Source organism: Panthera pardus, unplaced genomic scaffold, assembly GCF_024362965.1.
Source record: "Panthera pardus isolate Hobbes unplaced genomic scaffold, ASM2436296v1 HiC_scaffold_11, whole genome shotgun sequence".
In the NCBI taxonomy this organism is placed as follows: domain Eukaryota; kingdom Metazoa; phylum Chordata; class Mammalia; order Carnivora; family Felidae; genus Panthera; species Panthera pardus.
Genome location: NW_026526666.1, coordinates 97,215,736 through 97,237,362, shown reverse-complemented (window position 1 = coordinate 97,237,362; position 21,627 = coordinate 97,215,736). Strand labels below are relative to the sequence as shown.

The following is a 21,627-nucleotide window of genomic DNA, read 5'->3' as shown; positions in this document are numbered from 1 at the left end:
GCTTCCTGGACTTGAATGCTTGTTTCCTTCCCCAGGTTTGGGAAGTTCTCAGCTATAATTTGTTCAAATAAACCTTCTTCCCCTTTTTCCCACTCTTCTTCTTCTGGGACTCCTGGGATAAGGATATTGTTTCACCTGATGGAATTATTGAGTCCCCTAAGTCTGCCTTCATGATCTAATAGTTTTCTTTCCCTCTTCTTTTCAGCTTATTTTCCATAATTTTAACTTATTTTCTATTTTAACTTGTGACTGTGTATTTAGATCTCAGTTGTAGCATTTTTTATTTTAGCCAGGCTAGTTTTTAGGTCTTTGATCTCTTCAGCAAGGGTTTCTCTGGTGTCTTCTATGCTTTCTTCAAGCCCAGCTAGTAATCTTGTGACTATTGTTTTAAATTCTTGTTCAGATATATTGCTTATATCTGTTTTGAGCAAGTCCCTGGCTGTGAGTTCTTCTTGAACTTTCTTTTGGGTAGAATTCCTCTTTGTCTTGTCGTGTTGGCTAAGTTTCTGTCTTATGTGTATTTTGAAAGCTTGTTATACTTCCTGCACCTGAGAGTACTACTATATTCAAAAGGGGTCATACACGGTCCAGGGCCTGGCACTTCAGGAAGTGTTTCTGGTGTCTGCTGTGTGCACTCTGCTGTTGCATTTTGGCTTTTCTTTCCCACTGTCAGTTCTCTGCAGAGCTCCTCTTTGCTTGCGTTGGGGAGTGTTTGGACCTTTAACCAGATGTGGTTTGATTTGTTAAAGTAATCCTGGAAAAAAAGTGAGGGGTGGGGGAAAGCCTGGTCCAAAACTGAGAGAGAGAGAGAGAGAGAGAGAGAGAGAGAGAGAGAGAGAGAGAGAAGGAAAAGGAGTGAAAAAAAAAACAAACCCAAACAATCAAACAACTGTAAGCCTGATTCCAAACAAAAGGAAAAGAAAAAGAAGGCTGATCAAAAAAACAAAACAAAAAACCAGAAAAGGAAATGAAAAAACAAACATAAAACTATAAGCCTGACTCCAAAGAAAAAAAAGAGATGGGGAAAAAAAAAAGTAAGCCTGGTCCTATTTCCACCAGCATTGTAGGTGACACTTTGAAGCACTCTGTTTTTCAGTACACTTGTTGCATGCGGAGTGCTGGCTGTGCTGGGCTTCTGGAGAAGACTTCTGTGTTGGCTCTGAGTCCCGCCCCTGTAAATAAGCAGTTGCTAGGCACAGGGGGTGGGGTTTGGTGTAAGCAGGTCCCGCGTCCACTGGGGGCAGCAGTGTTGCTCTCCGAAGTCCCACAGTGTTGCTGTTAGTGGGGAAATGGTGCCACCCAATCCAATCTCTCCTCCCTGGACCAGGGATCTCACACCCCCTGCTGTTCAGCCAGCCCTCACAGAATACCGAGCACAGTCAGTGCGCCCTGCATCATAGGTCTCCTGCAATTTTTTTTTTTTTTTCTGGCATGGGGCTGGGATTTAAAACTTGAAATCTTAAAGGGTGCAGCACCACATTGATCCAACCCATTCCTCCAGAATAGAGCCTCTTCACACTGTGCTGATGTCCTTTGTCCCAGAAAAACAGTCCCCCACCTTTGTGGTGCATGGAACCTATGGTGTAGCACCATGGAAAGCAGCAACCAGCTTATCTGCCCTCTGTGCATGCCTCTGTCTCCTCCTGATGAAAGGCTATAAGGGGAATGTTCTCTCCCAGTGAGACCCAGATCCCTACACCATGCTATGCACCCTGGGGCCAGCACCCTCCTTCTCCCCAGGAGTGTGCATCACAACTTTGCTCAGGAGAAAGTCACGCAGTTCCAAAACCTCAGAGTTTGAGCTACACACTGTTTGCATAAAACATGACACTCAGTACCCCTCCCTCCCCACCCAGCCCCTGGTCCAGAGAGGCTGTCCTCTTGCGTGAACCCAATGCCGCACTCTTTCAACCCCTCTCTCTTTCTCTTTCTTTTCTCTCTCCACAGAAAGGGTTCCCTCCCCTCCGCAGCACCACCATTTTCCTCTACCATCAATTCACTTCCACGTGCCTCTCACCTGCCATGCGGTCTCTCTCCAACCATGGAGATCCTTCTGCTACTCCCAGATTGATTTCTTGGGTGTTCCAAGTGATCTGACCTCAATATGGCTGTGTCTGAAGGAGAGGAAAGCCCACCCCTACTTCTCCACCACCTTAACTCCTCCCTCACTTAATTGTCTTTCAAATACTGAATCAATTATTAGGATCCAGACCTGTCAAGCTACTAACCAGCTGTGGCTACAGAAGGGAGTGGGATTGTATTTCCCTTGGGGAACAGAGGGCAGGTATCATTTTCTAGTGGGAACACTTCGTTTTGCTGAGTACCTGAAACCAAGATAGCTTCTCATCTTTGGGAAACGCCAAAAGTTTATTTTTCAGCTCAAATATTTTCAACAAAACTACTGTACCTTCAAACAGGGGCTCAGTGCTTAGCAGTCAAGTAGTCATGAACTTGAATGGGGAAAGAAATCACACTTATTTTCATGAACCTCTAATTGAAATTTAGAATTTTTAAAAATATTTATTTTTGAGAGAGAGAGAGAGAGAGAGAGAGAGAGAATACGCAGGAGGGGCAGAGAGAAAAGGAGAGAGAGGATCCTAAGCAGGCTCTGCACTATCAGCACAGAGCTCGATAAAGGGCTCAATCTCATAAACTATGAGATCATGACCTGAGCCAAACGCTTAACTGACTGAGTCATCTGGGCATCCCTAAATTTTTTTTTTTTCTGGCAGAAATGTGGGCCACAGGCCACAGTAATATTGCTTGTACATGGGACTTTATCACCAATAAGATCACAAATATTTTCATGTATTTCAGTTGTGACAAATATTACAAAACATCCTTTATGCTCATCATTATTTCAAAATGTGGCATTTCTAGATCTGCCGCTAGGTAGTGTTATTTAATGTTTTTTTTAAAGCACTTATATTTCTATATTAGAAACTGAAAAAAAATCTCTACAACTCCATGTTAATATAATTTTTCTTAGTAAGTCTATGTCTGTTTTGCAGTTATTTAAGAACATTGTTTTTATGAAAGAAGTACTAAAAATATTCTGAGAAAAAGTCTGCAGCACAAAAAGATTCAAGGATCAGCCCCCAACAATGAATGCTCAGGAAGGAGTGGAACATTCCAAAGGGTTCCTGGGTGTCTGCAGGGTCACTCCACCTGTCTGCCATTATGTCCAACATCAAGCCATCATAAAATTAACATGGATGAACAAAGCCATTGTGAAGATTCAGCCAGGATTAGTGACTTCAGATTTTGGAAAGTTGACCTAGCCTTTAGGTCAAAGCTTGTTTGCCTGTTCTTGAGGCAGGAGGGGCTCCTGAAACACAAGGTGGTCCCTCCTTTCCTCCCCAGGGGCTTCCTCAGGAAGTATTACATCTCTGCCTGGAAGGCTCTCCCCAGAGAGTTGCTTGGAGAGTGAGCATCCTAAACGTTTATGAATGAATAAATGAATGAGTGAGTGAATGAATGCATGAAGGCACCCTCTGATGCTGCAAACAAGGGCAATTACACAGAGACAGGTTTTTCCAAAGCTGACGCCATATTGGTGCCGCATGCAGGAGAAGCTGGCACTGCTGGGATCTGGTCCAAGTTTAAATTCACGTGCCCTCTGTGGAACACTTCCACCTGGCTCTCTGCACCATCATGCCTGACTGTCACCCCTTTGATTTGTCTGCATCTGAGATAGAGACCCAAAGGGTCAGGTGGCCTGATGTAGCTTTCACAGCCTCTCTGGCCCTGCAGACCCTCGTGTCCACCTGCTACCAACACTGTTCTCCAAAACCCTTTGCTAGGGACTCAGTTGGGCTCCAGGGACTTCCCTCTGGGAGTTTCAGCCTCTGTTTCTCCAAACCCAGGAATGTGTTTTCAGGAAACTACTTTTAGCTCATTTTTCCCTTAAAATGTGCACCACACCCCGAGTCCCTCAGCCCCTCCACCCTCACTTCCTTCCCCTCTACCCTTCAAAGCACATATGGATTTTCCTAAGGGATTAAGAGCCCCTCCATGACGTGAAAGGTGGGGAAAGAGACAAAGGTGTCCTTGGTATCCATTTATGGAGCCACTTTTAAGGCAGGAACTATACTAAGGAAGATTAGTCTAGTAATTTTTTCATACCTTCTGTCTTTATTCACTTGGAAGATAGAAAAGAAAGTCAAAGATTCCTGATGGCTCTTTTCACAGAGGATTTGTGACAACTTACAGCAAAAGCATGTGCAATGAAGTCAAAGTAAAAGATGCACAGAAGTGGGCACACAACCGGAAGATAGAAGATAAAAGGGAGGAAGATAAGAAAGCAGCATGTTTCCCAAAGGAGCCAACAACATGCCACACTCCAGGCAGGTAATTATTATTATTATTAATTTATTGAAGCATCATTGGCATACAGCATTGTATTGGTTTTAGGTATGTGACATAATGATTCGATAGATGTATGCACATACATTGCAAAATGACCACCACAAAAAATTTAGTTAGGGGCACCTGGCTGGCTCAGTTGGTGGCGGCTCAACTCTTGATCTTGGGGTCATGAGTCCGAGCCCCACGTTGTGTGTAGAGATTGCTTAAAAATACAACCTTAAAAGAAAGTTTAGTTAATTTCATCACCACACAGAGTGACATTTTTTTTTCTTGTGATAAGAATCTAGCAATTACTCTTAACAATTTCAACATACAGTATTGTTAACTGGAGTCCCTACGGCACATGGCATCCCTTGGACTTATTTACCTTGTAAATGGAAATTTGTACCTTTTGACCACCTTCACTCATTTGGCCTGCCCCCACTCCCTGCTTCTGGCAAACACCAGGCAGGTAATTCTTATCTTGAGAAAGGAGAGAATTCTACTAAGTCTTTAGATGATGCACCGAAAAGAGTTTCAAGTGGGAGTTATATTGATGATAGTAACTGCTATAGCAAAATACACACTGAGTGCATTTGCAAAAGCAAATTGCATGTGCCTATTTCCCAAAGCCAAGGGGGTTTGAAAAGGGTTGGTTCACTGGTCCCTTCACTGTGGTGGGGGTTCACTGGTCCCTTCACATCCCCCCACCCCCCTCCCAGAGATGTTCATATCTTAATCCCAGAACTTGCAAATATGTTACCTTACATGGCAAAAGGGACTTTGAACTTGTAATTAAGGATTTTGAGGTGGGGAGATTATCCTGGATCATCCAAGTGGGCCTAATGTAATCACGAAGGCCCATATAAGAGGGAGAGATAGGAGGAGGCAGCATCAGAGAAGGAGGTGGGATGACAGAAACAGAGAACAGAGTGGTGCTGGGAGGGGATCCTGGGATTCCTTGGCTCAGGAATGCAGGCACCTCTAGAAGCTGGGAAAAGGGAGGAAACAGGTGTGAGCCTCTAAGAGGAATGCAGCCCAGCTGATACCTTGATGTTAGAACTTCTGCTTCCAGAACTGTGTGAGAATAAATCGGTATCATTTCAAGGCTCTAAATTGGTGGGAATTTATTATAGCAGCAGTGGAAAATGAATACATTATTCCTCCCTTCCTCCATGAGCTCAACACTAACCAGAAAACAGAATAGGAGTCAAGGATTTGGAGACGAAAATACCCCTGTGCTGGACATTTTCCCTTTGTCCCCCAGGTAGGCTCCCCACCTTCCTCCACCCACTCTGTAGCCTGGGAAACTGACCTGCATGGACCCCGCCAAGAGCATCCTTTGCCCTCTGCTTTCCTGAAGGGCCTGGGCAGAGGAGCACAACAGCATGAGAGCCTAGGAAGGAAGGGGAGTGACAGTGGGGCCAGCTCTATCCCCGTGGGTTTGCCATGTGTAAGCTGTGTGCCTCAGCTCAGCTCACAGGGAGCCCTTTCCACACAGCCTTGGTTCTGCTATATCCCCTCCACTCTGGGAGGGAGAATGGAGCCCTGCTGTTACCGGCTGTGCTATCCTGTGGGCTCTTTGCAAATTACCCTAATATGAGGGTCTTAGTCCATTCAGGCTGCTGTAATAAAATTACCATAAACTGGGTGGCTTAAACACAATAGAAGGCTGGGAAGTCCAAGATCAAGGTGCTAACAGATTCCATGTGTGAGAACCCACTTCCTGGTTCATTGACAGCTGTCTTTTCTCTGTATCCTCACATGGCAGAAGGGGCAAAGGAACTCTTGGAGGTCTCTTACTAGGGCACTAATCCCATTCATGTGGGCCCCACCCTCATGACCTGATCACCTCCCAAAGGGCCCACCTCCAAATATCATCATACTGGGGATTAGAGTCAGCATATGAATTACAGGGGGACACAAACATTCAGTCTATAGCATGAGTAAGCCATCCAATTCCTGCTAGGACCCTGATACGTCACCTTTCTTTCTGATAAAGCTGATTATCAGAGCATGTGGCTTAGGTGTGTGGGCAAGGGTGCTGCCTGATATTAGGAACAGGGTCCCAGGCAGCATTGAACATACATACACCTCTCTCTGGAGGCACCTGGCTACAGAGAACAGGATGCCCCTTCTCTGCGGGCAAACAGATGTCACAGCGAGCTGAGCATGCCCAATTCCTTCTCCATTTCACAAAAGCCACTTCTCCTCCAAGGGGAAGAGTGAGTGCAGAAGTAGAGGGAACATAGAGTGTTATTTTTCTAGAGATTGCTTGGCCCAGGGGAGAAGTACACTCAAATACTTCTTAGCTTCTGCCTTTGGGCAAGCAGAATTCAAGGCAGGAAACGTATCGTAAAAGAATACCATTCGATGTTGATAAGGGTGCTGTTGTGGGTTGAATTGTGTCCCTCTAAATTCATATGTTGTGAGTTTTTAAATTAAAAAAAATTTTTTTTTTAAGTAATCCTTACACCCAACATGGGGCTCAAACTCACGACCCTGAGATCAAGAGTCACATGCTCTACTCGACTGAGGCAGCCAGGCACCCCTAAATTCATATGTTGAGCCTAACCCCCAGTGCCTCAGAATGTGACCTTCCTTAAGAGGTAAGGTCTTTGCAGAGATGATCAAAATGAGGTCCTCAGAGTGGGCCTCACTCCAATACAACCGGTGTCCTTGTAAAAAGGGAAACTGGACACAGAGACATGCGTAGAGGGAAGACAATGTGAAGATACAGGGCGATGACAGCTGTCCAAAAGCCAAGGAGAGGGTCCTGGAGCAGACCCTTCCTGCACGGCCCTCAGAAGATTATCAGCCCTGGTGACACCTTGGACCTCCAGCCTCCAGACCTGGGAGACTCTAAGCTTCTTTTGCTGAAGCCCCCCTTCCCCCACCCCCACCCCCAGCCTGGGGTCCTTTGTTTAGGGCAACTCCAGCACGCTGAGAAAGGCGACTTCCGCAGTAAATATATAACTCTGTGCCAAATGACATCGCAGCAAGATACACAAAAGAAAAGACTGCTAGAAATTCCCTAATGAGCGTGCAGGAGCACAGACACCACAAAGAGACGGAACAGGAGTACTTGACCTGACCTTGGGCTGGGGACTCCTTGGCAGTCTGTGGTTGGACTTCAAGGGCCCTAACATCACGATCAAACTATTTCTTGTGCCAGATGCTGGCACTCAGCACCCTCCTTACTGTTCTGAACCCTCTCCTGTGTCTGGGGGTTAAATGCAGGAGAATGACGCTTCCTAGGCCATCTTGCCCACAAGGCTCCAGTTTGTCTCAGGAACATCGGTCCCGGAAGCTCTGGAAGGCAGCTAGAAGCGGAAGCCATTCTTCCTGGGCAGCGCCGAGCATGCGCACGTGAGCACCAGCCGGTAGAAGCCTCCCCGTTTTGCATCCGCCTCCCGGTGTCCCCTGGCGAGTCAGCCCTCTTCCTGTTCCAGAGATCAGTCAGCAGCGTGGTTTCTTGTGACACCTGGGGTGCTGTTTACTGAAAGCCTGCCCTCCCTCCACCCTGCCCACAGTGTTTTGAATTCCCTGTATTAAATCTCCTCTTGCTTGTTGGACAAAAGGCTGCGTGGCAGAACGATCCTATGAATCTGCCAAACTCCATTTCATTTTCATCCTTAGGTAGATGGAAGGTTTGCCCCCCCCCCCCCCAAGAGTCCCATGCATTTCGGTGAAGCCATGTGAATGCGTTCCGGCCAATGGGATGTATTTCCAGGCCTGGCCCTTAAGTTCACCTCCACGGGTTCTTCCACGAGCATATCATTCCTGGGGCTCCTGGCAAGGCACGGAGGATCGGCGGAGGTCCTGGAAGATGGCAGAACATCAGACGGAAAGAAACATGGATCCTGTAATCACCAAGTGGTGTGGGTGTTCATCAAACACGCCAGTGTCTGTGTTGGGAGGGGAAAATTAGTCTTTATTCTACCAAAATCTTTTGTTATAGCAGCTGGAATTACTGATCCTAAGTAATATAACCAGGAAATAAAAAAATGGTTCGGTGCTTATATGTAGGCATTCCCTCATTCTCCCTGTGCTTTTGCATAATTTCTGGGTTAAGTGTTTATAAACCTCAGTGGTAACAGACTCTAATCCTTCTCATAGTAATTGATCTATGCGTATTTTCTATTTCTTGGGTGAAATTCATATATATATTTTAAGTTTACTTATTTATTCTGAGAGCAAGAGAGCACATGTGTGAGTAAGGGAGGGGCAAAGAGAGAAGGAGAGAGAAAATCCCCAATGATAGTGCAGAGCCTGACGTGAGGCCCCATCCCATGAACCAGTGAGATCATGACCTGAGCTGAAATCATGAGGCGGATGCTGAACCGGCTGAACCACCCAGGCGCCCCTAGATATTTATATTTTGGCAAAGAAAATCTTCATTTTCAAAATCATTGCCATATAGTTTCATGTACTGTAAAAAAGATCTTTCTAAGCATAATAAGAGAACAGATGAGAGATTTCATTGTGGAAAAATTACAAACGTCAATGCAGAAAAACGGCATTAACAAAGTTAAAAAAGCAAATAACTAGAAAATAATCCTTAAAAATATTTTAAAAAATTTTTATTGAAGTATACACTCCATACAGTGTGATATTAGATTCAGATGCACAGCATACTGACTCAGCAATTCTATACATTACTAAGTGCTCACCACAATACGTGTGGTCACCGTCTGTCACCAATGTTATTACTACAAATATTTTTTCAAGTCAGTGCAAAAAGAGAAACGAAAATAGAAAATTTTAGATACAGAGTATGAAGACACAAAATAAATTCACATGAATCCGTAAAGGAAAAACCTCAAATACTGGATAAAATATGAAAGAATGTTCTACTTCATTGGATTCAAAGAAATACACACTGAAAGCTAATGGAGTTACTATTATTATCCCCATCTTACAGTCTCGGAAGCTGAGGCTCAGAGAGTGTATTGTAACTCGCTCACGATGAGAATGCTGGGTGGGGCAGAGCCAGGATTCAAATCCAAGTCTTACTAGCTCAGGGTTTTTCATCCTGGGCACTACCGGCCTGTTGGACCAGGTACCTCCTCTCTGTCGGGGCCATCTGTGCATTGCCGGATGTTAAGCAACATCTCTGGAACCTACCCCTGCGGTGCCAGTATCAGCCCCCACCCTGCCCATTTTGTTGTGACAACCAAAAATGTCTCTAGACATTGCCAGGTCTCTCCCGGGCGGGTAGGATCTCCCTGTGCTCTGACACCATGGTGGGGAGGTGGAAGAGAGGGCAGCCATCATCGTTATTACTGCAGATGTGGGACTTGTCATTAGGGAAGATTTTGAATGGTGACATCGATCTCGACCTAACCTGAAAAGGCAGGTAAGCTCAAATTTTCCTGCTTTAAAATGAAAAGGGCAAAGCTTGTTCATTCATTGCTTCATTCGGTAGACATTTGCTGAGCACCTGCTAAGCACCAAACCCTGACCTAGCCTCTGAGGATAAAGCAAGGAACAAAGCAAAAATTCTTGTCCCCACAGAGGCGCCACTCCACAGACAATAAACAAACAAGTGAAGTATGCGATATTTCAGGTGATAATAAAGGCCATGAAGAAGTGGAGGGTGGGATGGGCATAGGGATGCTGGTGGGGAGTTATACCTTTAAATCAGGTGTGCAGGCACAGCCTCACTCAGAAGGTGACATTTGACCAGAGACCTGCAGTAGGGGAGAAGTTGAGCTCAACCATTATCTCGGGGAACACTGTTGCACAGAGAACCACAAGTACAAACACCCTGGGACCTCCTTGGCAGACTAAGGAACAGCGAGCATGGCCAGAGTGTAATTAGGGGGTGAGTGCCACCAGAGCACAGGTGGAGGGAATGGTGTTTGTGACATCCATGGTGACTTCTCCAAGGCCACTTCTTTTTTTTTTTTTTTAAGTTTATTTATTTTGAGAGAGAGCGTGTGTGAGGGTCCGAGGGAGAGAGAGAGAATCCCAAGCAGGCTCTGCAGTGGCAACACGGAGCCTGACGCGGGGCTCGAACTCACAGACTGTGAGATCATGACCGGAGCCGAAACCAAGAGGTGGGCACTTAACCAACTAAGCCACCCAGGTGCTCCTCCAAGGCCATTTCACGTAGCAGTGCTCCAGGGTGTAGCTGGAACTTTGGAGCCCTCATTTCCAGCTGAGTCAGGCTGCATGAACCACTTTCTCCTCTGCATGGGCCCTGCCCTAGAATTATGTCCTCACCTGAGTCTGTGACTCACCTGGGCTGGGCCAATGCTGTGGAGATGGGGAGGTGGGGAGGGCAGGTTGTGGTGTATAAGTGGAGGAGGGCTGCTGACTCCTGACCGTGTCCGGCACTGAACAGCCTCTTCTCTTAGCCTCCTCTGTGTTGAAAAACAGCATGATGGCAGTCCTGCTCCTGCCCCTTCTCATGGCAGCCTGTGCGTTCTTGGGGGTTGGTCTGTGGGTAATCTGCAGCCATTTCCTTACTGCGGACATCCCTGCAGCCATCGGCCACCCGGTGAAACTGCGGGTCCTGGATTGCCTTTTCCTGCTGTTGTTGAGATGGGTGAGTTCCCTCTCCGCCTGAGGGTTCAAGGAGGAGGTTGGGAAACCACATGAGAAGATTCTACTTGCATTGACGCAGCAGCAGAGACAGGCTGGCTGCATTTTATTCTCACATCTGAGTGATCCCTATTAGGGAACCTATTAACTAAGAGGTTCTCAATTTCTTCCTAGTGTTTCTCAAGCTGTACTGGGCTCAGAGCCAGAAAATGAAAAAAGATTTACTTCCTCGGTTAACAGGAAAGAAAGATCAATTCCAGTCCCACCCTCCCTGCCTCCTGTCTTACTGTCTTCACAGCACACACTATGAAGCTGTGAAGACAGGAATGAGTTACTGCGGATTTTGAGCCCCCATTACCATCTACCTAGCTAGAACCAGCCAACAACAAAGACACATGCAGCCAATTAGTAAATTAGTACAAATGAGCAAAACTTCAGAATGTAGCTTTAGATACACACACACACACACACACACACACACAATCTTTTTACTATTGAGAGATGGAAAACTGTTTATGTCATATAGTCAGATTCTGCTCATTGCTACTGGTGTGTGAATTTAATAGAATAGATACAAATAGATCATGGGGAGAATTGTGTCAAAGTTGCCAATGGGGACTGGTTGTGCTTTTCCAGAGGGCTGACAGACTGAATACAGAAAACACGGTTAACTCTCTTATGCAATGGAAGGGACTCCCTGGTGTCTTCTTTGCTTTCCTCAAGCTCAGCTAGTATCCTCATGATTGTTGTTCTAAATTCTAGGTCAGGCGTATTACTTATATCTATTTCGATTCGATCCCTGGCCGTGACCCCTTTTTGTTCTTTCTTTTGGGATGCATTCCTCTGTCTTGGCATTTTGTTTACGTCTGTGTCTTCTGTGTGTTAGGAAAGCCTGTTCTGTTTCCTGCTCCTGAGAGTTATGGCTATAATGTTCATTTATTTATTTTGAGAGAGAGCGAGAGAACGAGCGGGGCAGAGGGTGAGAGGGAGAGAGAGGGGGAATCCCAAGCAAGTTCTGTGCCGTCAGCATAGAGCCTGACACAGGGCTCGATCTCACGAAGCTCGAGGTTGTGACCTGTGCTGAAATCAAGAGTCAGACGCTTAACTGTCAGAGCCAGCCAGGTGTCTCGAGAGTAATGGCTATACCAAGAAGACCTCATATACTGTTCAGGGCCTGGTGCTTCAGGAAGGGTCTCTGGTGTATGCCATGTGCACTCTGCTGCTGTGTTTTGGCTGCTCTTTCCCTCAGGTCAATCCTCTGCAGAAGTTCTCCTTGCCTGCAGTGGGGTGTTTGGACCTTGTCTAGTGTATGGCGAGCTTTAACTAGGTGTGTTTTAGTCTGCTTGTTAAAAGAAGCTGGATCCTATTTCCCCTAGAGCTGCGTTCTGTGATCAGTAGACCTGGTGTGTGTGTGTGTGTGTGTGTGTGTGTGTGTGTGTGTGTGTGTGTGTTGGGGGGGAGTTGCACTGGTCTTCTGGGGGAGGGGCCTGCTGCACTAGCTCTCAGGGGGACTTGCCCTAGTTCAGAAGCACCTGCAAGGCGCAGGGGGGAGGGGCTTGGAGTAAGGGGCTCCAGCTTCCCCTGGGTGATGCTGTGCTGCCCACTGAAGTCCGGCAGTGTGATGGGCTGGGGAATGACATCAGTCCTTCCTCTCTCTCTCTCTCTCTCTCTCTCTCTCTCACCTGGAGGAGGGAGTTCTCCCCTGCTGCTGCTCAGGAAGCCCTCACAGAAGAGTGAACAATCTCCCTTGTGTGTCCCAGGTGTCCCTCAGATGCCCCTGCCTCCCTCTGTGTCCTGGCTTTCTGCTGCCTGGTGGCACAGTACTCTTGTGTTTTATCTCAGGTACCCGGCTGTGTTTCGCAATTCCAAATTCAGGGACCCAGTGTGGCACGGACCCATGCTGATCCTCTGGGGTAGGGTCTCACTGTGCTGTGGCCGGTGCCTGTTTGTCCCAGAAGGGCAGTCGCATGACCGCGCAGGGCTCGGAGTCTGTGGTAGAGCGCAGCAAAAAGCCAATGCCAAGGTTTGCTGCCCTTCTGTCTCCGTTCCTTTGCTTGTGATGCTTGTGAACGGGGCAGCATGTGGGCGCCTGGGGCTCTTTTGTCCCCTGAGAGGCTGTGCCACCTCTCCCAGATGCACTCCAAGCAGGAAAACTGTGTCTCCCAGTGTGACCCAGGGGATCCTCAGACCACGCTGCCCGCTCCTGGGCCTCCTCCCTCCTTCCCTGAAGCACCGCTAAGCCCACCAGGCCGTGCCTCTGACTTCTTTGCCTTCTGTGGGTCCCCCTGCTTGTGCAACTTGCGATGTTCGGCCCCTCTTGATTTCCCCGTCAATGGTTTGGGCAAATGTTTTTCTTATGTAGTCCCCTGGGCCCTGCTCTCTCTCTCTCCCCCTCTCTCTCTGTCTCTCAGTCTCTGTCCTCTCTCTCCATGATCAGGGCTCCCTTCCCTCTGCAGCATCTGCAATTCTTTTCTTCCCCAAATCACGTCTCTGCACCTTCCTACCTTCCACGATGTGGCCTCTTTTTCTCCTTCTTGTTGTGCAGTTTTTTGTGTGAGTCCTCAGATCAATTTTCCTGGGTGATTTGACATTATCTAGCTGTGTTTGAGGGATGAAGCAAGCCTAGGGCCCCCCTACAGCTCCACCATCTTAACGCCCCCCCCCCCCCCGGAGGCTGAGGCTTTCTCAACTCTCTTACATAATGAAAAGCAAGTGCAAACACCTGTTCCCATGAAGACCCCTTCCTGGAGAAGAACCCACTGGCCGAAGGCTTCCTATGTCCAGCTTTCACAAGACCTGATGATTTGTCCCCTGGCTTTCCTGACCTTGACCCTCATAGTCTGTAGTCTGGGCTCCCAAATACGGTGCCTCAGTTTCCTCATCTGCAAAAGAGGGGGAAATACTAGTCCAGACTCCATAGCATGCTGTGGGCTGCGATGAGCTAAACCGTCCCGAGTGCAGGTTACAATTCCTGGCATAAAGGAAACCCTCAATACGTATTAGCCTTATTACTGTTTGTTGACTTGCTTTTTTTTTTGTTTGCTTGTTTTGGTTTTGTTTTTTTGTTTTTACAAAGATGTGTCATGTAACTACGATGTGTCGTCCACCAGTTGTGGCTCTGGGATCAATGAGGGGCAAGAGAAATAAAGTCCCAGATAGAGTCTGCCTTCAGGGAGCTTATAGTCTCGTGGCAGTGTTGGTGGGGAGACAGAGAGAAGAATCAGGCAAAACCACTATAAACCAATCCACTTACAGAGCGGCGAGTGCTTCCAGCAAAGCGAAAGAGGGCTTCTTCATCCGGGGTTCTCTGAATCCCCAAGGGGACCGAAGACAAGGGGTCCGTGAAAGTGGGTGGGGTAAAAAAAACGCTCCATTTTCACTCACCTCTAAAGGAAATGCGGGGTTCCCTTCCATGAAGAATGAAGGGGACAGACCACAGTTGTGACAGCACAACCTGGGGCTTTGTCACCAAGAGGAACCCCGCGTATTTCCAGAGCGTATTACAGCCATCGCAGATATGGTGAAAAATTGCACGGATGCCTCATTTCTTCGAAGTAATAATGGTATTAAACCAGCCGCTAGATCTCGCTGTTGTGTGCTCGTATGTAATCCCACATATTTTATTTTAGGTGTCAAAAACATTCTGTGACGAGGTCCACAGGCATCGCGGAAAGCCAAAGTGGCATTGGTGCAGAGAGGGTTAGGAACCACTAGAAAGAGGGTGCCTGGGTGAGAGACCACTTTGTTTACTTTTATTTTGTTATCATGCAAACTTTCAGATATGTACCAAAGGAGACAGAAAACTATGGAGATGCCCCACGTACCCTCCCCCCAGTACTGATTGCTGACTCCTGGCCAATCTTGTTTCACTGGTGCCCCCACCTTTTCCCCCTTCTCATTTCTCAGGAAGTGGACCTCAGACATCATATTATTTTCTCCAAAAGGTTTCAGTCATTATCTCTGAAAGACCAGAATGCCCTCACCTTTTAAAAAACATAACCACAGTGTAGTTATCACGTCTTAAAACTAGCAACTGATGCTTGGGACGGCTGCATGGGCTGGGCTGGTCCAGGAGGACCTGCCCCGGGAAGAGAGGTCACGTCCAGGCCACGGTTGGGGGTGTTCTGGGGGAGAGGGACCCTCACGGGGTGGCCAGAAGCTCGGTTTGTGGGACCGGGTGTCAATTGTCTGGGGAAAGAGGATGAGGGGGCAGCGTGGGCCAAGGTGGGGTGGACTTACTGCAGTGTCGCAAGGGTGCACGTGGACACATGGTCCAGCCTGCCCTCCAGCCACTCCGCTGGGGGCACGGGTGGCGGCTGCACCCGAGCGCAGCACAGACTGAAATCCTTCCGGCCTCATTTCCTCCTCTCTCACCAACAGGGGATGATTTTTGAGAAACTGAGAATCTGTTCTATGCCCCGATTTGTCCGTTTCATGCATGATCTGAGGCCACTGAAGGAGGATCCGGATGTCGTGGTCACAGACCTCCGCTACGGGACAATCCCTGTGAAGCTGTACCAGCCCAAAGCGTTTTCCTGCATCCCCAGGCCTGGCATCGTGTTCTACCACGGCGGCGGGGCGGTCCTGGGGAGCCTGAGTAAGAGTCTTTCCCTCAGACCCCACCCATAGTATGACAGTCCCAGAGCAGAGCTGGGTGGCCACCCACCTTCCAGCAAGAGGTGGCACCCCAGTCTATAAGCCGCTGTAGGACCCGGACAGTTAGCGGGTCCCAGATCATCCAGGTGGCAAAGATATGCAAGGTACTGATCTCTTTCTGGAACTAAGGAGACCTATATATGCAACATATATATTCATATATACATATGCTATATAAATATATATATTCATATATATGCTCTAATTACATTCCTATATACACATATGTGTATATATTCACATATACACATATGTGTATATGTGTGTATCTATGGATATGTTTATATCCATATATATATGAAATATCCATATATATATATATATATGAAATTCACACAACATAAAATTAACCACTTTTTTTCTTAATGTTTATTTATTTTTGAGAGAAAGAGTGTGAATGAGGGAGGGGTGGAGAGAGGGAGAAACAGAACTTGAAGCAGGCTCCAGGCTCTGAGCTGTCAGCACAGAGCCTGACACGGGGCTCGAACTCACGAACTGCAAGATCATGACCTGAGCAGAGGTCGGACGCTCAATCGACTGAGCCACCCAGGCACCCCAATTATTTATTTTTTTAATTAATTAATTAATTAATTAATTTATTTATTTATTTATTTTTGATAGGAAGAGGTCCCAAGCGAGAGAAAGGCAGAAAGAAAGAGAGAGGGAGAGAGAGAGAGAGAGAGAGAGAGAGAGAGAGAGTGAGTCCTAAGTGTGGAGCTCGAAGTGAGGCTCAACGAACTCACCCCATGTGGGCTCAAACTCAGTGAACTGTGAGATCATGACCTGAGCCAAAGCTGGATGCTTAACTGACTGAGCCACCCAGGCGCCCCCAAATTAACCACTTTAAAGTGTACAATTCAGTGGTGTTTAGTACATTCATAGTGTTCTACAACCAGCACCTCTATTCAGTTGGAAATAGAATTTTTTAAAAAGTGGAAATAGCTAAACACATGTCCTTTTGTTTCATACCAGCCATCATCTGAGACAAATTCTGGTACAGACAGGAGAACCAACAATTTGAGGAAAATTAATGACAGAAAAAACTCAAAATCGAGACCGTTTTATTATCTTAGCCCCCCCCCCCACACACACACACTGGTGCCCCATGAATTCAAGGGAAAAAAACCTTTTATTTGGTTTCAGCCCTGCCTTCTAAACTGTGGAATGTCAGAGGCACACTGCGGTAGCTTTTGAGAGTAAGGGATTTGAATCAACCATGGTTTTGGTTTGGTCTGCATAATGGATGGCGGTAACAGTCAGTAGGTATTGATAAATACTATTAATAATTAATATTTACACAGCAGGCACTGTGGAAACCCTCTATGTAATAGTTATCTCATTAACCACCCTCCCCAAAACAACCCTGTTATTATTATTGTACCCATTTTACAGATGTGGCAGTCAAGCCTCAGGGAGGTGAAGGCACTTGCCCCAGACTACTTCGGCTCAAGCTAAAAGGAGGCAAAGTCGGGATGTGAGCTCCGGTCTGAATCTAGAGCTCGCACCCCTGTGCTCTATGGCCAAACGGCATCTCAGATATTTTGAATGGATTGCAGAATCAATGGGGATGGGGGGAAATCTTAGAGGAAGTTCTTCAGACAGGATCTCAGAGGAGAAGTTCTAGAAGGTGGGGAGGAAGGACTGCTCCACAGCTGGAAAGAAAGTTTGCAAAACCTTGTTAGGATCAGCCCCAGCTCTCTGTCTGTGGTGGTTGTCAGAGAGAAGGGGGCAGCTCATGGCGATGGCTGGCAAAGGAGGCCACTAATCTTCCTAGTGAATGTTAAATACCTTTTATTTTCTAGAAACTCATCATGTCATATGCTGTCATCTGTCCAAGAAGAGTGGCTCAGTGGTCCTATCAGTTGGGTGAGTAAAAGGCGGAGGGGTGGTGCTGGATAAGGGGGGTGGAGAGCCGGGCTTGGGGCGGGCAGGGGGATGCAGGGACACCAGTACACTGGAGCAGGGGATGATGGGCTGTGAGCAGCGGTGAGGAGAGGGACAGGGAGAGGCAGAGAACAGCACTCCCCCCTGTGGGTGGCCCTCGGGCATTCTGTGCATGGTAACATCCGGAAGCTGTGTGGGGAGTGGTCTTCTCTGGGTAGATCAAGTGCAGGGCTTTGCAAACATGAGCCCTGTTGGTGGCACAGAAGCACGTTCCAGACACTTAGCACCTCCTATGCGAAATGCCACAGTGCCCTGCACGGTAACAGGCAACCTCGGCCATTGCCGTAGAATTCCCAAGTGCTCCTGAGAGGGAGGTCCACCCCGGTGAGACACGGGGCAGGGGCAGGAGAGACCTGGGGTGGCCCCTCCCCGGGCAAAGTGGACACATAAGAGGAGCGGTCACTGTGGTCAAGTGGCCTCATCCTCCCTCTCCTGCCACCTGACACCTTGTCCCACGGGGGCAGGATGGTTCCTTCCTGATTAATCTTTCCTGCGGTTTATTTATTTATTTATTTATTTATTTATTTAATATATGAAATTTATTGTCAAATTAGTTTCCATACAACACCCAGTGCTCATCCCAAAAGATGCCCTCTTCAATGCCCATCACCTCCCCTCCCCTCCCTCCTACTCCCCATCAACCCTCAGTTCTCAGTTTTTAAGAGTCTCTTATGCTTTGGCTCTCTCCCACTCTAACCTCTTTTTTTTTTTTTCCCCTTCCCCTCCCCCCATGGGTTTCTGTTAAGTTTCTCGGGATCCACATAAGAGTGAAACCATATGGTATCTGTCTTTCTCTGTATGGCTTATTTCACTTAGCATAACACACTCCCTGCGGTTTCATTTAAAAGCGCATTCCAGGGGCGCCTGGGTGGTTCAGTTGATTAAGCATCTGACTTCAGCTCAGGTCATGATCTCACGGTCTGTGGGTTCAAGACCCGCGTCGGGCTCTGTGCTGACAGCTCGGAGCCTGGAGCCTGCTTTGGATTCTGTGTCTTCCTCTCTCTCTGCCCCTCCCCACTCCTGCTCCTAAAAAAATTTAATAAATGCACATTCCATAGAGCAGTACCAATGCCAATGTCTTGGTGGGAATACGTTTCCCAGCTTCCGTGTGGCACAGCTGGTTGAGTTAGAGTGAAAGATACAGAAATCGGTCCTGGATGAGGCAGAGGACCCCAGAGAAACCACTCACTTTACAGTTCTCAGCTCCCAAACCGTGTCTTCAGTGGGGTAGACGTCTTGATCCAAGTGTTGGCCATGATATGCCTTACAACTCTGGTCACTATAGTATGCCAGCAAATCTCTGCAACAGAATTATTTTATGAATCCAAGATAGATGAGGCTTTAGAGTAGAAACATTGCTGTCCTGGCATGAACTCAGGGTGGCTTAAAAGAGGAGGCATCGCGATGGGAATGGTTGGCAAAAGTTCGTGGGTCCCACAGAATATTTTTTTTTCTTTCTTTTTTAAAGTTGAGACCAGCATTTAAAATGGTAACATTTCTCACAACACCCAGATTTCTGGAATCTCTTGAGAAACCGGGAGGTCTCGCATGCCACGCTGCTGACCTCCATGGCAGTACGTGCATGGTGCACCTTTAGGACAGCAGTGGTCAGGAGTGGACGTGGGTGATCTGGAGGAGACCCGTACGTTAACTGCTGGCCCCTGGTGGTATTTATGTCTGCAAGGTCCTCCCACAAAACCTGCAAGCACGGCAGGGTTAATTGGAATTGAAACCCAGGCAAATCTGGAGTTGCTCATACAAGAATCATAAGAAAAGGGGACAGCTGTGAGCCAGGGAAGGACCCACGGGTAGGTTCAGAAAGATGGGGTTCATGTTGGTGATTGCTAAGTTGTTGACCCATAGGCAGATGACAGGGCTCTCTGGTCACAGCCTGTCCCCCGAAGGGTCATTGAGATGGAGGGAACAGCAACCGCCACTCACGGATCCTGTGTGCCAGGCTTCATGCCTATCACCTCATGGAAGGCTCATACCGTGAGTTCACCTTCTTGGGCTTCAGAAAGAGAGACTAGTGGATGAAATTTGGTCTAAGGGATGCTAGACACGTATTGTTGGCTCTCCTAGGGCGATGAGCATAAACCGTGTTCCTTGGTTCTTTTTTAGATACCGCCGCCTGCCCCAGCATAAATTCCCGGTGGCGGTCCGAGACTGTATTGCAGCCACCATCCACTTCTTGAAGTCCCTGAATGTGTATGGGGTGGATCCAGATCGGGTCGTGGTCTGTGGTGACAGTGTGGGAGGGGGAGTGGCCACGATAGTTTGTCAAAAACTTTTGGACTGTCCAGATCTCCCCAAGATCCGTGCTCAGATCCTGGTCTACGCCATCCTCCAAGCTGTGGATTTTCAATCCCCTTCCTATCAGCAGAACAGGAATATCCCACTGCTCAATTGGAATTTTGCCTTCTACTGTTGGAGTTGTTACCTGGACATCAACCCGTCCTGGAAAAGCACCATCATGAAAGGTGCCCATTTGCCTGCTGAAGTCTGGGAAAAGTACAGCAAGTGGTTGGGTGCAGAAAACATCCCGGAGAGGTTTAAGAAGAAAAGCTACCGGCCGATGCCCCGTGAGCCCCTAAACGAGGCTGCCTACCTGGAGACGAACCTCGCCCTGGATTTGATGAACTCACCCCTGATCGCAGAAGATGAAGTCATGTCTCAGCTCCCCGAGGCTTGCATTGTGAGCTGTGAGTATGACCTTCTCCGGGACCATTCACTGTTGTTCAAGAAGCGGTTGGAGGACTTGGGAGTCCCGGTGACATGGCACCACATGGAGGATGGTTTCCACGGAGTGCTTAGCACCTTTGATATGGGCTACTTGCAATTCCCCTGCTCCACGAGGATTCTAAATGCCATGGTCCATTTTCTAAATAAGTTGTGACCGTCTTTCCTTCCTGTTAGAGCTGCGGAAGTGTGCATTCAGCCACGATCTGGTTCCCCAATGGGACTCTTTGTTGTGATGTAGGTGAGGCTGAGTGGGGCTGGGGAGGGTGTCGAGGTTGCCATGTTCTTCTCGCTTCAGCTTCTAGAACTGCAGAATGCATGTTTCTGATGTCTCAAGGGAGAGCAGTAGGAGAGACAGGTTTGGGGGGAGGGTGGGACTCTGTTCATGTTCGTGGTCAGGAAAACTTGAGCTGCAGTGGCCATTGGAGAGAGTGAATGATCATGTAAGGGTTGCCTGTGGCTTCCCTGAGGGAGAGTTCAGGCTGATGTAGGCTGTAGGTAGCACTTGGCTAGCCTTGGAATGAAACGGGCATCATGTGCAATCCCATGGGCTTTTTTCAGCCTAGCTCAGAGGATGGGGCTCTGATGTTCTAGACTGCTGAATGGAGGTGGGAAACTGGTGTCACTCTCTCCCTGTGGGTACACAGTAACATTTCTCCTGCTGTTCCTCTGCCTCTGTGCTCAGAGTTTTGACTGTCTGGGCTTGAAGAGTTAGGACAGAATGGATAGGTTTTCCATAGTGGTTGGCACCTAGAGGCTGATGAAGATAGCCAAGAGCCATCTCGCCAGGGAGCTCTGGATCTCCTGGAGTCAAAGTAGCCAAAGGGCTGAAGATGTATTAGCAAAGACGATTTCTGTCTGAAGACACACAACCAACTCAAATTGGCCTAAATCAGGGAAAGAATGTATTGGTTGATGTAGCTATGAATTCCAAGGATAAATCAGGTATGGTTTGATCTAGGAACTCAGACGATGCCACCAGCTGCCTTCTCTTCTCCTCTGCATTTACTTCGCCTTCACCTCTGCATATGGGTGGCCCTGAGCAGCTCCATACTTACATTCTCTAGAGTCAAGTCCGTCCTTATAGACTTGCCTCATTCTCAGCCATGCCAGAAGAAGCCACATTGTAACTCAATAGCTCTGTGGGCATTTTGGGTGGTGTGTCCAGGTGCCACAAGTAAGGGAATGGAATGTTCTGACTGGCCAGGCCTAAGTCCCATACTGGCCTTGGAGTGAAGGATGGGATCAACTCCACCCAGTGCTTGGACTGAGCATGAGGGAAGGAGAGAATATTTTCCTCACATCAACACTCACTCTTCTACAGTAGACATCAATGCTTACTCTACTGAGTGGAGATCAGTGCCAACTCTGCTGGGTGGACATCGATGCTTA

General features: G+C 47.7%; 1 protein-coding gene across 7 annotated transcripts in view; it reads left to right on the top strand.

Annotated features, from left to right (window-relative positions):
* Positions 1-21,627, top strand: part of AADACL3 (arylacetamide deacetylase like 3) — a 78,652-nt gene extending 57,025 nt beyond the window's left edge. For 3 of the 7 annotated variants that reach the window (XM_053898942.1, XM_053898940.1, XM_053898943.1), the window contains 4 exons: positions 4,192-4,350; positions 15,277-15,493; positions 17,355-17,418; positions 19,618-21,627. In XM_053898942.1, coding sequence (XP_053754917.1) covers positions 4,309-4,350; positions 15,277-15,493; positions 17,355-17,418; positions 19,618-20,392 — 1,098 coding nt within the window. In that variant the 5' untranslated portion in view covers positions 4,192-4,308 and the 3' untranslated portion in view covers positions 20,393-21,627. The other 4 variants (XM_019461444.2, XM_053898941.1, XM_019461442.2 and 1 more) reach the window with 4 other exon arrangements.